The following is a 12,638-nucleotide window of genomic DNA, read 5'->3' on the forward strand; positions in this document are numbered from 1 at the left end:
ACAAAGCAGCAGACAAAAACCCCTTCCTGCAGGAACTGCACAGCCCAGGGCCCAGCGCTGTGGCGCAGTGGGTTAAGCTACCACTTGGGACTCCTGCATCCTTTATCAGAGTTCAGGGCCAAGTCTCCACTGCTCTGCTTCTGATCCAGCCCCTACTAATGCACCTGAGAAAGAAGTGGGTGGGGTCAGCGCTGTGGCATAGAGGGTAAAGCAGCCACGTGCAGTGCTGGCAGCCCATATGGGCTCTGGTTCGAGTCCTGGCTGCTCCACTCCCGATCCAGCTCTTTGCTATGGCCTGGGAATGCAGTGGAGGATGGCCCAAGTTCCTGGGCCCCTGCACCCACATGGAGACACAGAGGAGGCTCCTGGCTCCCGGCTTCGGATCAGTGCAGCTCCGGCTGTTGCAGCCAGTTGGGGAGTGAACCAGCAGATGGAAGACCTCTCTCTCTCTCTCTCTCTCTCTCTCTCTCTGCCTCTTCTCTCTCTCTCTCTGTGTAACTTTGACTTTCAAGTAAAATAAATAAATCTCTTTAAAAAAATGTCTTCCAGAACCAGTGGTGGAAGAGACTTTGGAAGGAAGGATGTCTGGAGGATGGTGCCGATGCGAGCCAGCACGCAGAGCAGTTACTAAGCACCAGGCTGCCCCTTACAGCTCCATGAGTGACCACATCTCATCTGCTCCCCTTTCTGGGAAGGGGTGTGTGTTTTCCAAAGGGGAAGATCAAGGCACAGAATGTTCAAGTCTCAGAACCAGCAGACAGGGACGCAAGCCTGCCCCATGGCTCAGGTTCATCATCCCCATAACAAACTACACTGAGGCACACAGCCAAGGAGGCAGAAACGCCCTGGGGAGGGGGTCAGCGCAAGCCGTGAGCCCTCTGCTTTTCCAGGGCTGCAGGGTTGGGGGCGGCCAGGGCCGGGACCTGCTGGGTGGAGGACATGTCACTCAGCCAGGCGGGCAGCTGTCCCTGGCGTCATCGCTGCACCTGCCTCCCTGGGGCCCCTGCCTTGTCCTTCATGCTCTTCTGCACCTGCCCCTGCCCCTGTCAGGCCACCCACCCAAGGCCCTCACCAGGGGCCACCTGCTCTTGGACTTTCGACCTACAGAGCTGAGTTCAATAAACCTCTGACGGACCCAGCCTCCGGCATTTAGTAAAAAAACAGACTAAGACCCAGCGCTGACTTCTGAGCCTTTTATTTTGTGATACCAAGGCTGGAGACAGCAAGTGTCTCCATGACAACACCACATTCTGCCTCCAAAGGACCAAGACGCAGCAGGTGGGGAAGACACAGATCTCTGATTCTCCCTGGAACAAATAAGGGCATGGAGCAGGAAGACCTGGGATAGTGTCCCACACTGGGTCGGAGACCCACCATCAAGTGGGTTTGCAGATAATACACATCCCTGTAGCTCCAGGGCACAGCCTGAGCACCTGCTGTGCCCAAACATGAGACCCCCGTCACTGGAGCGGCTCTCACTCAGCGAAGGCAGGGACCCTGGTGCCAAGATGGGTGCCTGGATGGAGAGACTGAAAACTGGGCCACAGGATCCAAATCTGTCCCTGGGGGTAAGAATTAGAGCCACAGGGGGCAGTCCTGCTGGTGCCATTCAACTAGGATGTTCTGCCTGGAACCCTCAGCTCATGTGACTCTGGGAACCAGGTCCCGATGGCCGTGACTTTGACTTAACGAAGGAATTTTATGTTATTTTTTCACTCTCAGTAGGATGACAAAAGCAATAGAGGGCGATTCCTCTGCTGTTGGATTCACGACCATGCTCACTGAAACCAAGCAGCCCGGCTCTCAGGAGCTGTGCACGAGCACACGGCACACAGGAGCACCACACACAGGAGGCAGCACCTTCGACAAGGGGAATGCTCCATTCGTGTGTGCTTTCTGTCAGGTGCACTACACATAATGACTTGGCGAAAGCAACAGTCCCGTAGGGGAACCATGCAAAAGCATCCATCCACCCCAGGGGCCAGCAGCAAACACTCGCTGGTTCTTTCTCTCATGCCAAGTGTGGGTCAAGTTTTCCATCTGCAGCAAAAATGAGAGAATTTCTTTCCTGGCTGACACTGGCTCGCTTCTTAAGCTAAGAGGAACACGGTGAGCAGAAATAGGACCATATGGAGAAATTCACTCAAAGAGGGACCAGCAAATCGATAATGCTACATTGTGTCTTTTAGGAAGTCTTGAATTGAATCAGTTGATTTCATTCCCACTCTGTTTGGAGAGGGAAGGCTGTGGCTTCTCTCCTCAGCCCCAGGCACTCCTAACACTGTTATTCCCAGTACCTGTGGACTTGACCCTCCTGGTGGTCACTTCAGGAAATGAGGGGTGTTAGTTGCCATGGTGACCAGAGAATGACTTTCTCTTGCTCATGGAGGAAAGTTAAAGGTTCCATTCATTGACAATTTTTTTGTCATGTAAATATTGCCCCCTCTACTTCCAGGCTTTGAAACCCTGAGTGGATGGACCCCATTAGAAAAGATTCCCTCCCTCCCTCCGAGGCCATTATTGGGACTGTAGTGCAAAGACACCGCCCACTGCATTCATTCACTCCCTGCAGGCTTCATGGATGTTGTGAGTGACTCAGGCCAAAGGAACATCAACTTGGTCTTTTAATGCTTTTACAGTTCTTTTAATTAGATGATTTTAATAGCTTCTTTCTAAGACTCCCTTCTCCAGCTGCTGAAGTTACAGTCTATTCAAAGCCGAAACCCCAATCATGGACATTTAAATTGCTCTATTTACTGAAAGCTTGGACTAGCCTTGTTCAATGAGACAATCTCTCCGATTCTCCACCAATGACCTCGCCATTCATCAAATTTACATACACATACTGGCTTATTTATCAACTAGGGCCTAAATATAATATTTTATTAATAGTTCTGTGTTCATGTATCTCATACCTTATGGTGAAGTTAATATTTCCTATTTGCTATATACATTTATGAAAAGCTTTGTAAATGGCTTGATAACCAACACACATTCCTTGGAATCAAGCCTTGGGAAATTTTCCTACATACAGGAAAAAGATTCATGCACACGGCTGCCCATCCCAGAGACCCACTGCAAACAGCCTCCAATGGCCAGCGTCTCAGAAAGCCACTAGAAGCTGAAGATGGCGCGACTGGTGACAGAAAACATCTTTGATAAAACATTAAGTGAAAAAGCTAATACAAAACTGTGTATGTGGCATGATGACATTCTGTACAAGTTTCAAAGGTAAATAAAACATGCATAGAAAAAAAAATACCCAGAAATGTTGGCAGCAATTATCTCTGGGCGGGAAGGGACTTGGCTACATCTCCACAACTCTAAGTTTCCACAGGATCCATGTATCGTTTTAACGGGAGCCAAGCAGAGAAAGAGCAGCACCCAAGGGAGACAAAATCGGAGGCAGCGTCCCAGGTCCCGTTTGGGGAGGAGTGGGGGTCCTGCCTTCCGCAGGGGCTCCTGGCGAGGCTGAGAGGGCAAGACTCTGTTCACACAGCCTCCTCAACCAGCGACAAGCAGCGTAAGAAGTGAAACCGCTGCCCCTTGAAAAGAGCAGGCCTCGCTGGCTACAGCGCGTGTTAGAATCTGGCCTGACTTCCCCGGCAGTCAGCGGGCTTGTCAGGTAACACGGAAGAGGGTGACACCAGAACCGTCTGGAACCAAACAACGACATGGGAGCGAAGGCGTGGCGGGGCTCTCATCCAGAGATGAGCTGTCTCTATGTCCTATTCGCGGGGCAAGAGCAAGAATACAGCAGCGGAATGTGGGCTTCTGAGCCCAGGGCCGGGGTCGGGGACGCCAGCAGCAGGCGGCCTCCGGCAGACGCACGGGACGGCAACTGCTCCTCTTTTATGTCGCGCTCCGTTCCCAGGACTGGCACGCTGCGGGGCAGGAAGAGGATCCCGTGTGGAAATTCCTGTGCAGAGTCACTAGCAAAATCCTTCCTCATGGAGCTGCCTGATGTCACCTGTGAAAACAAAGAACGCTGTGCTAAGAACAGACGCTCCCCCTCCACCCCACCCCGCCTGTTCTCTCGCAGGACCCGGGAATATGGCTCGGTACACGACCAAAGCTGCGAGAGAGTCTTCAGGCACTGAAGTGCTTCTGTGCATATATTATTCTCAATCTCTCTCTCTCTCTCTGTCTCTGTTTCTGTCTCTGTCTCTCTCCCTCTCAGAACCACTAATCCCCAAGGCATGGGGAAACTACCACCACCACCACCCCCTTTTTTTTTTTTTTTTCATTTTATTTGATAGGGAGAGAGAGTGAGACAGAGAAACTGATCTTCCATCTGTTGTTTTACTCTCCAAATGCCTTCAACAGGCAAAGCCATGAGTCCGGAACTCAGTATGGGTGCCTCGAGTGGGTGGAGGGACGCACTGGAACCGTCATGCCCTGCTGCTTCCCAGGTGTGCGTTAGCAGGAAGCTGGATCAGGCACTTGATGCGGCACTCAGGAGCCCCAAGCCGCCTCTTAAGGGCTGCACCCACCCCGAGATGCTTTATTTGCTTAATCATGGTGCATAAATTTTAAAAAGTTGATAATGGGGTTAAAGACTTGAAAAATTCATCAAAATGCAATTTTATGATGACTACCCAATGAACAACTTCAACTTCCTCCACATTCGGAGCATAATGCCAGCAAATACAAGAACCAGTGGATTATTAGGTAGGGAACGGACTGTCAATCTCCAAGGAGCTCCCTCCCCCAGGTCCTAAGGGGAGGGGTGCCCACTCCTCACGCACAGAGGCAAGGGAAGGCGCCGGCTACTCTGACCCTAGATCCCTACGTCCCTTCAACCTTAGTGTGGGAGGAAGAAAGAGAATACGCACGACCCTCTGTTTATCTGATTCACAACTGCCAGCTCCTTGCCCTACCTGGACAGGTGCAGCTCCCTCCCGCTGAGGGTGACACTCTTCCCTGGCTAGCACCCAGCGGGGGAGGATTTCTCAAGCCCCTCTGGATAAAGCCGCAGCACGAGGCCCTGGGAGAGCAACTTTTAGCAGCACGCAGCTGGCTGCCTATGAAATTACTTTTTCGGCAAACGTTTAAAGAAGATCACAAACAGATGTCAAAAAATGAGCTTCCAGCTAGCAGTGAGCAGCAAGGGAAAACTGGACAAGCCAAATGCGTCGGTTTTAAAGGAGTCAGCAGTTAAGGATTTAGGGGTACCTGGGTGCTCATTCTCTTCGGATCCCCTTTCTCTCGTGGATACACACACACACACACACAAACACACACAAACACACATACACGCGTACACGTGTGCGCGCGCGTCACATCCTTCCCCCAAACCATTTTCATTCACCAATTAACTCTCTTCATATCAATGAAAGTTTAAGGCTAAGCCAAGGGGAAGTGGCCAGGAAGGAAGTCAGCGTGTTATAGTTGAAAAAGAACGGGAAGTGAGAAGTGCGTGTCTGGACTGGATCTTTTCTGATTACGGCCACTCGTCAAACACCTTTAGACTTCCTATGATCTTCAACTGTCTGCTCTGTTCCTGATTGCTTATCTTTCAGCTCATAACTTAACAAAATGCAAAGCGCTGCAAAATCCTAATTCTAATGTATTATATGGCTTAGTATTGTTGTCATCAAAATGGCACCAACTAGAAAGACCAGGAACCAGTGCTTTCTCAATAAGCCAGGCTTCTGCGGGTGCTGCCTTGCAGCCTATACCAACTGTGCACCAGCCCAGCTCTCACAAAGCCCTCCGTAATCGAAGGATTTTGTATACGAGCCCCAGTGGTCAGAATGCAAGGGGCAGAACCAAGTGCCCAGACAGGCCGAAAGGAAGCTGCGGGCCGTGATCGCCCCACAGCACCAGCACAAGTGAAGAGAAACTGCACAGGTGGGGGTCAGCGTGAGGGCCAGGGCAGGCGGCGCACAGCCCTGGGCACCTGGTAGCCGCTCGTCCCTGGAAGGAAGGGCAGAGCGAAAGCAAGGAGGTGGGGAGAAGGGAGGAAGGCGGGAACTCGTCGTCGTGTTGCCAACTGCTTCTCGCACCAACGTCTGTTCCAGCGGAACGCCCCTTCCTGTCTTTCCCTGACAACATTTTAAATATTTGGTTTCAGGATCTGGCCAGGTAATCTGGAAACATAAATAAAGCAAGTAGGGAGCCGGCGCCGCGGCTCACTAGGCTAATCCTCCGCCTTGCGGTGCTGTACACCGGGTTCTAGTCCCGGTCGGGGCGCCGGATTCTGTCCCAGTTGCCCCTCTTCCAGGCTAGCTCTCTGCTGTGGCCCGGGAGTGCAGTGGAGGATGGCCCAAGTGCTTGGGCCCTGCACCCCATGGGAGACCAGGAGAAGCACCTGGCTCCTGGCTCCTGCCATCGGATCAGCGCAGTGCGCCGGCCGCCGCGTGCCAGCCGCGGCAGCCATTGGAGGGTGAACCAACGGCAAAGGAAGACCTTTCTCTCTGTCTCTCTCACTGTCCACTCTGCCTGTCATAAAAAAAATAATAATAAATAAAGCAAGTAGGAAGGTCCTGGGAGGGGAAGGGGAGCCTTCTACTGAATGTTGCCAGTTAATTGATTGACATTTTTATTATGCAAGAGAGCCATCGCCAAACACCTTGAACACCTCCCTAGAACATTTTTTGGCTAGTCAAAGGCGATCAGCATGCATTTAATATCTCCTCCTCGTAACCAGTATAAGAACAGAGCATGCGAATTTCTGTAAAGACATCCACCATAGGGGATAAAGGAAGGGAAACCAAGGCTCTGAAACACGTGACCGTGTCTCAGTACATGCCCAAGCAGCATAAACAGTGTAGGCTGCTGGTCCCTGCGCCCTCCCCCTGGACGGTAACCTCTGATGGGGAGGAGCTTCCACTTTCCACTTGTCCCTTTCCATATTCCTGAATCAGTTTTTTTTTTTTTTTTGCATAATGCATTACATTCAAGTCTGAGGATACGTTAAAATGATGTAACTGAGACAGATATCGTGATTTTAAATTAAAGTATGGGCATTTTCAGAGGAAAGAAAACAGCCATCAGAGCCACTCACCTGGCTGTCACTGGGTTTTCTCCATCAGACTTCATGCCGTTTATTTGATTTTATTAGCAATCTCCTTCAGAAGACCCTTCAGATCATTAAGCTTGGAGAGGGAAAAAAAAATAGAACTGGTCTTAAGACACATTTTCAAAGCTTTCCGTTTTCTCTGCAGTAGACAGACGTGTTCCAGTGTGAGAATGGCACCTCGGGGGAGGGCAGAGCCAGCAGCGGCAGGTGCACTTCCGCCTGCGCAGCACTCACTTCCTGTGATTGCATCACTAGCAATTAGTGACCAATTAGCTAATCGATTAGTCATCTGTATGCATATGAAGGTCATTAGTAATGCCCACAAAGAAATAAGGGCTTACAGTGACACGAGGTACAATAATAATAATGTGATATGGAACTAATCCTAATAAAATCATAAGATGCTGATAAAGCTTTGTATATATATAGTATATTGTATATATATAGTAATAAAATACTAATAAATTGAATTTTTGAAAATAAATGGTCTTCCCCCAGCACACCGCACATGCAAACAGTCCAAATACTTAAGCCTAATTTAAGTAAAAGACATAATAAAATTATTCTTTATACTTGCATGTTTTGCAAATGTATGATACAAGATACATGAAGCTCATTTTACATTACGTGGTACTTCCGGTAAAAGCCTATGGATATACTGTGATTCCTGTACAGCTGGTTTCTAACTTGCCATATCCCTCACTCAAGGGAAAATAGTTGGTTATGTTGGACTTATTCCAATAATAACTTCTTCCTTAGTTCTTTTTTTTTTTTTTAAGAAAAAAATTAACAAGTATAAAGCCAATCTGGGCTAATGGCTGCCTAAAATGAATAAGGCTAGTGAGATTCCTACTTCTGGATGCAAGGCCAGTTGTGGATAACTTTGTGGTTTTTTTAAAAGATTTATTTATTTATTTGAAAGTCAGAGTTACACAGAGAGAGAAGGAAAGAGGCAGAGAAAGAGAGAAAAAAAAGGTCGTCCATCCTCTGGTTCATTCCCCAGATGGCTGCAACAGCCAGGGCCAGGGCTACACTGATCCAAAGCCAGGAGCCAGGAGCTTCCTCTGGGTCTCCCACATGGGTGCAGGGGCTCAAGGACCTGGGCCATTTTCTACGGCTTTCCCAGGCAATAGCAGAGAGCTGGATTGGAAGTTGAGCAGCTGGGACTCGAACCGGTGCCCATATGAGGTGCCTGCACTGCAGGTGGTGGCTTTACCCACTACACCATAGCTCCAGCATTGGATAACTTTGTTTTCTGGTATAATTTGATGGGGCTTTTGAGAGAGCCTGATGTTTGTTAATGATAAAATGACATACACAAAAATTGCTAGTAAAAAAAAAAAAGTAAATTGAATTCAAGAGCACACTAAAAAGATTATACATCATGACCCAGTGGTACTTAACCCTGGGATGCGAGGGTGGATGTACACGAGAAAATCGGTGTGGTCCACCATAAGATTCCAAGAACAAAACAGGTAAAACAGAGAATAGAAAAAAATCAGAAAAATTAAGATTTGAGTTTTTTGAAAAGATAAAATTGACAAACCCTTAGCTATACTAAATAAGATTAAAAAAAAAGAAGCAGGAAATAAATAGAAATCGGAAAGAAGAGACAATGATACAGACTTGAAACAGATTACAGGAACAGGTTTGCACAACGCAGATGCACATCACCCAGGGATGGAGGCCACCGCCCTCGGTGCAGGCAGTGAGTCTGCATTGCTTCTTGTGGCGGTGGGTGGAATCTGAGCCTTCCATTGAAGAACCTGGGCTATCCCAGGATGCTGGGAGAAACACAAGGTAAGGGCTCCAGTATCAGAGCAGTGGCTGGGGTTAGGCAGGCATAAGCTGGACACAGATCAGACGACACAGCCACAGGGCACCTGCCGTGTGAATGAGGTCCCCGTGTGACCAATCTCTTGGTCACAGTCAGATGCCACACACTAGGCCATCTACTAGGTTAAAGAAGTACCCTGTGAAAGGCACACTATAAACACCGATGTCTAGCTCCCCTTCACTTCCTGTTAGGGCAGGGTAGCTGGCCAGTCTGCTAGCCCCAACTTAGCTGGGGGATCCAAAAACACCTACAACCTACCAAGACTGCATTGAGAACAACTATGAGGCCTGAACAGATCACGGACAAATAAGGAGTTGGATTCAGTAATCAAAACCTTCTGACAAGGGCTATACAGCTTCATGGGTTAATTCTACCCAACATTCAAGGAGAAATACCAACCCTTCTTAAACTCTTCCAAAGAATAAAAGAAGAGGACATAGTTCCAAACCCATTACATGAGGCCAGTATCACCCTGATACTAAATCCAGACAGATAGCTACAGGCCAATATCCCTGATGAACATACGCAAAAATTGCTAGAAAAAAAAAAAAACAGCAAATTGAATTCAAGAGCACACTAAACAGATCATACATCATGACTGTGGGGAGCAACTCGGACTAGACTAAGTTACTGGAATTAAGACTTATTCTATGCATCTGCTCTCCCACAATATGGCGCTGGGAGAGGAGTAAACAACTTTCACACAGCTGCCTCCAGTTCGACCAGTAACCTGCAGGAGCTGATCCTGCTCCTGATTGGAGGAGAGCAGCGTACTCGGCGTGTGGGTAGCAGAGTTGGGATTGGTGGAAGAGGACTATAAAGGAGGAGAGAGACAACATGCACCAGGAACATCTAAGGGGAACATCCGAATAACATCTGAGCAGCCCCCGAGAGAGCCGGCCGGCGGTGTGCCGCTCCCCCGCGGAAGTGGGGAAAGTGGCAGGGGGAGCCGCCCTTCCACAGAGGTGGAAGGATCGGCAGCCAACCCGGGAAGAACCAGCAGCAAACCCGGGAAGGGCCGAGCAGACAAAAGAACAGCGCAGGGTCCTGTGTCGTTCCTCTGCGAAGAGGGGGAGCGACACATGACCAAGTGGTACTTAACCCTGGGAGGCAAGGGGGGCTGTACATGAGAAAATCGGTGTGGTCCACTACATTAACAGGACGAAAGACAAAACCACACAGTCATCTCAACACGCAGACAGAGAAGTTGGCAAAATTCAGTATCCTTTCCTGATCACAAAAATAAAAACCTCTCAACAAAGTAGGCATAGAAGGAACTTAACCTCAACACAACGAAGCCAATAATCAATATGGTGTTCAACGTGGAAAACCGAAAGCTTTTCCTCCAAGACGTGGGATAAGGCAGGGACACCTGTTGTCCCGCTGCTGCTCACCACAGCACTGGGGTCCCCAGCTGGAGAGCTCAGTCAAGAAAAGCCAGAAAAGGCACCCAAGGCGGAAAGGAAGAAGTCAGATGATCTCCACTGCAGACAAGAGGCTCTTATGTGTAGAAAACCCGGAAGATTCTGGGAAAAAACAGCTTTTAGAATTGAGAAGCATTCGGGCCGGCATTGTGGTGCAGTGGATTAAGCTGCCGTCTGCAATACCTGCACCCCATGAGGGCGCCAGTTCAAGTCCTGGCAGCTCCACTTCCCATCCAGCTCCCTGCCAATGCCCTGGGATGGCAGTAGAGATGGCCCAAGTGCTGGGGCCCCTGCACCCACGTGGGAGACCTGGAGGAAGTGCCTGGCTCCTGGTCGCACAGCCATCTGAGGAGTGAACCAGTGGATGGAAGATCTCTCTCTCTCTCTCTCTCTCTCTCTCTCTCCCAATCTCTCTGTAACTCTTTCAAACAAAATTAAAAAAAATCTTCAAACAACAAAAAAAAGAATTAAGCATTCAATAAAATTTCAGGATACAAAATCAACATGCAAAAACCAACCATGTTTTTATATTTCAACAATGAACTACCCCAAAAAGGAAATTAAGAAAATAACACCATTTATACCAGCAAAAATAAAGAATAAAATACAAGGAATTAACTTAATCAAGGAAGTGAAAGGCCTATCCATTGAAAATTATAAAACACGGATGAAGAAAATTTTAAGACACAAATGTAAAAACATCCAATATTCTGAATTATAAGAATAAATATTGTTAAAGATATCCATGCTATCAAATACAATCCCTATCAAAAACCCCAAAGGCATTATTGAAGGGGAAAAAACAATCCTAGAATTCCTATGGAACCACAAAAGGCCCTAAATAGACAAAGCCATCTTGAGCCGGAAAAACAAAGCTAGAGGAACCATACTTCCTGACTTCAAATTATCCCACAAAGTATCCTAATGACTAGTGGACTGGCTTAAACAACAGAGATATAAACCAATGGAACAGAATAGAGAACCCAGAAATGAGCCTACGCATTTACAGTCCAACCTTTGACAAAGATTCAAGAAAACACAAGGGAGAAAAAGATAATCTCTTCACAAAGTAGTGCTGGGAACACTGGAGGTTCTCATGCAAAAGAATGAAATGGATCCCTGCCTCACACCATACACAAAAATCAACTCAAAATAGACCAAAGACTTAACCATAAGACTTGAAACTGTAAAACTCATGAAAAAAGCAGATGAAAAATCTTGACCTTGGTCTCAGCCATGAATTTTTGGGAAAAGCCTCAAAAGTACAGGTAACAAAAGCAAAAACAGACAAGTGGATTAAATCAATCCAAAGCTCCTTCACAGTAAAGGAAGCAGTCAGCAGAATGTAAGGGCAGCCTGTGGAATAGGAAAAGCCATTTGCAAACCACACGTCAACAAGTCGTTAATAAAACACTGGGGCCGGCACTGGGGTGTAGCAGGTAAAGTCGCTGCCTGCAATGCTGGTATCCCGTGTGTGTGCTGGTTCATGACTCAGCTGCTCCACTTCTGATCCAGCTCCCTGCTGATGGCCTGGGAAAAGCAGCAGCAGATGGCCCAAGTGCCTGGGTCCTTGCTAACCATGGGGGAAACCCGGAAGAAACTCCCAGCTCCTCGCTCTGGATAGGCCCAGCTTTGGCCATTTGTGCCATTTGGGGAGTGAACCAGCAGATGGAAAATCTCTGTAACTCTGACTTACAAATAAATAAATAAATCTTAAAAAAATAAGCAAAATATATAAACACATGTATAACTCAATACTAAAATCATGAACCATCTGATTAAGTAATGGACAAAGGATCTAGATAGACACTTCTTGAAAGAGAAATCCAAATGGCAACAGCTGTACGCAAAAGTACTCAACTCTGCAGTCATCAGAGACACACAGCTCAAAACCTCAATGAGGGGGCTGGCGCTGTGGCTCACTTGGTTAATCCTCCGCCTGCGGCGCCGGCATCCCATGGTAAGTGCTGGCCAATATGCAGAGAAAGGGGCGCTATTGTACACAGGTGGTGGGAACACAGATTGATACAGCGATTTTGGAACAGCATGGAAGTTCTTCAAAAAATGAAAAGTAGAACAACCACGTAATCATGCACCCCCACTCCGGACATGTGTTCAAAGGAGCTGAAATCGAGATCACGCAGAGGTGTCTGCAGACTAATGTCCACGGCAGTGTTGTTCACAGTAGCTCCTGAATGTCCATCACAGATGGATGGACAGAGAAAATGTGGTGCATCTGTACAATGGAACATCATTTAGCCTTTTAGAAAGAAGATGTGAACGTTTACAATGGTGGGGATGAACCTGTAGGACATGGAGAGACACACACCGCATGTCACTGATATATGGAACC

At 48.0% G+C, this 12,638-nt stretch overlaps 1 protein-coding gene across 1 annotated transcript in view; it reads right to left on the reverse strand.

The window, feature by feature from the left end:
* Positions 1–1,179: 1,179 nt before the first annotated feature.
* TRPM8 (transient receptor potential cation channel subfamily M member 8) overlaps positions 1,180–12,638 on the reverse strand; it is a 92,974-nt gene continuing 81,515 nt past the window's right edge. The window contains exon 24 of the mRNA XM_089329711.1: positions 1,180–3,970. Coding sequence (XP_089185837.1) covers positions 3,722–3,970 — 249 coding nt within the window. The 3' untranslated portion in view covers positions 1,180–3,721. The remainder of the gene's footprint in view (positions 3,971–12,638) is intronic.

The sequence above is a fragment of the Oryctolagus cuniculus genome, chromosome 3, assembly GCF_051225735.1.
Source record: "Oryctolagus cuniculus isolate XC-2025 breed Fujian yellow rabbit chromosome 3, ASM5122573v1, whole genome shotgun sequence".
NCBI classification, from domain to species: domain Eukaryota; kingdom Metazoa; phylum Chordata; class Mammalia; order Lagomorpha; family Leporidae; genus Oryctolagus; species Oryctolagus cuniculus.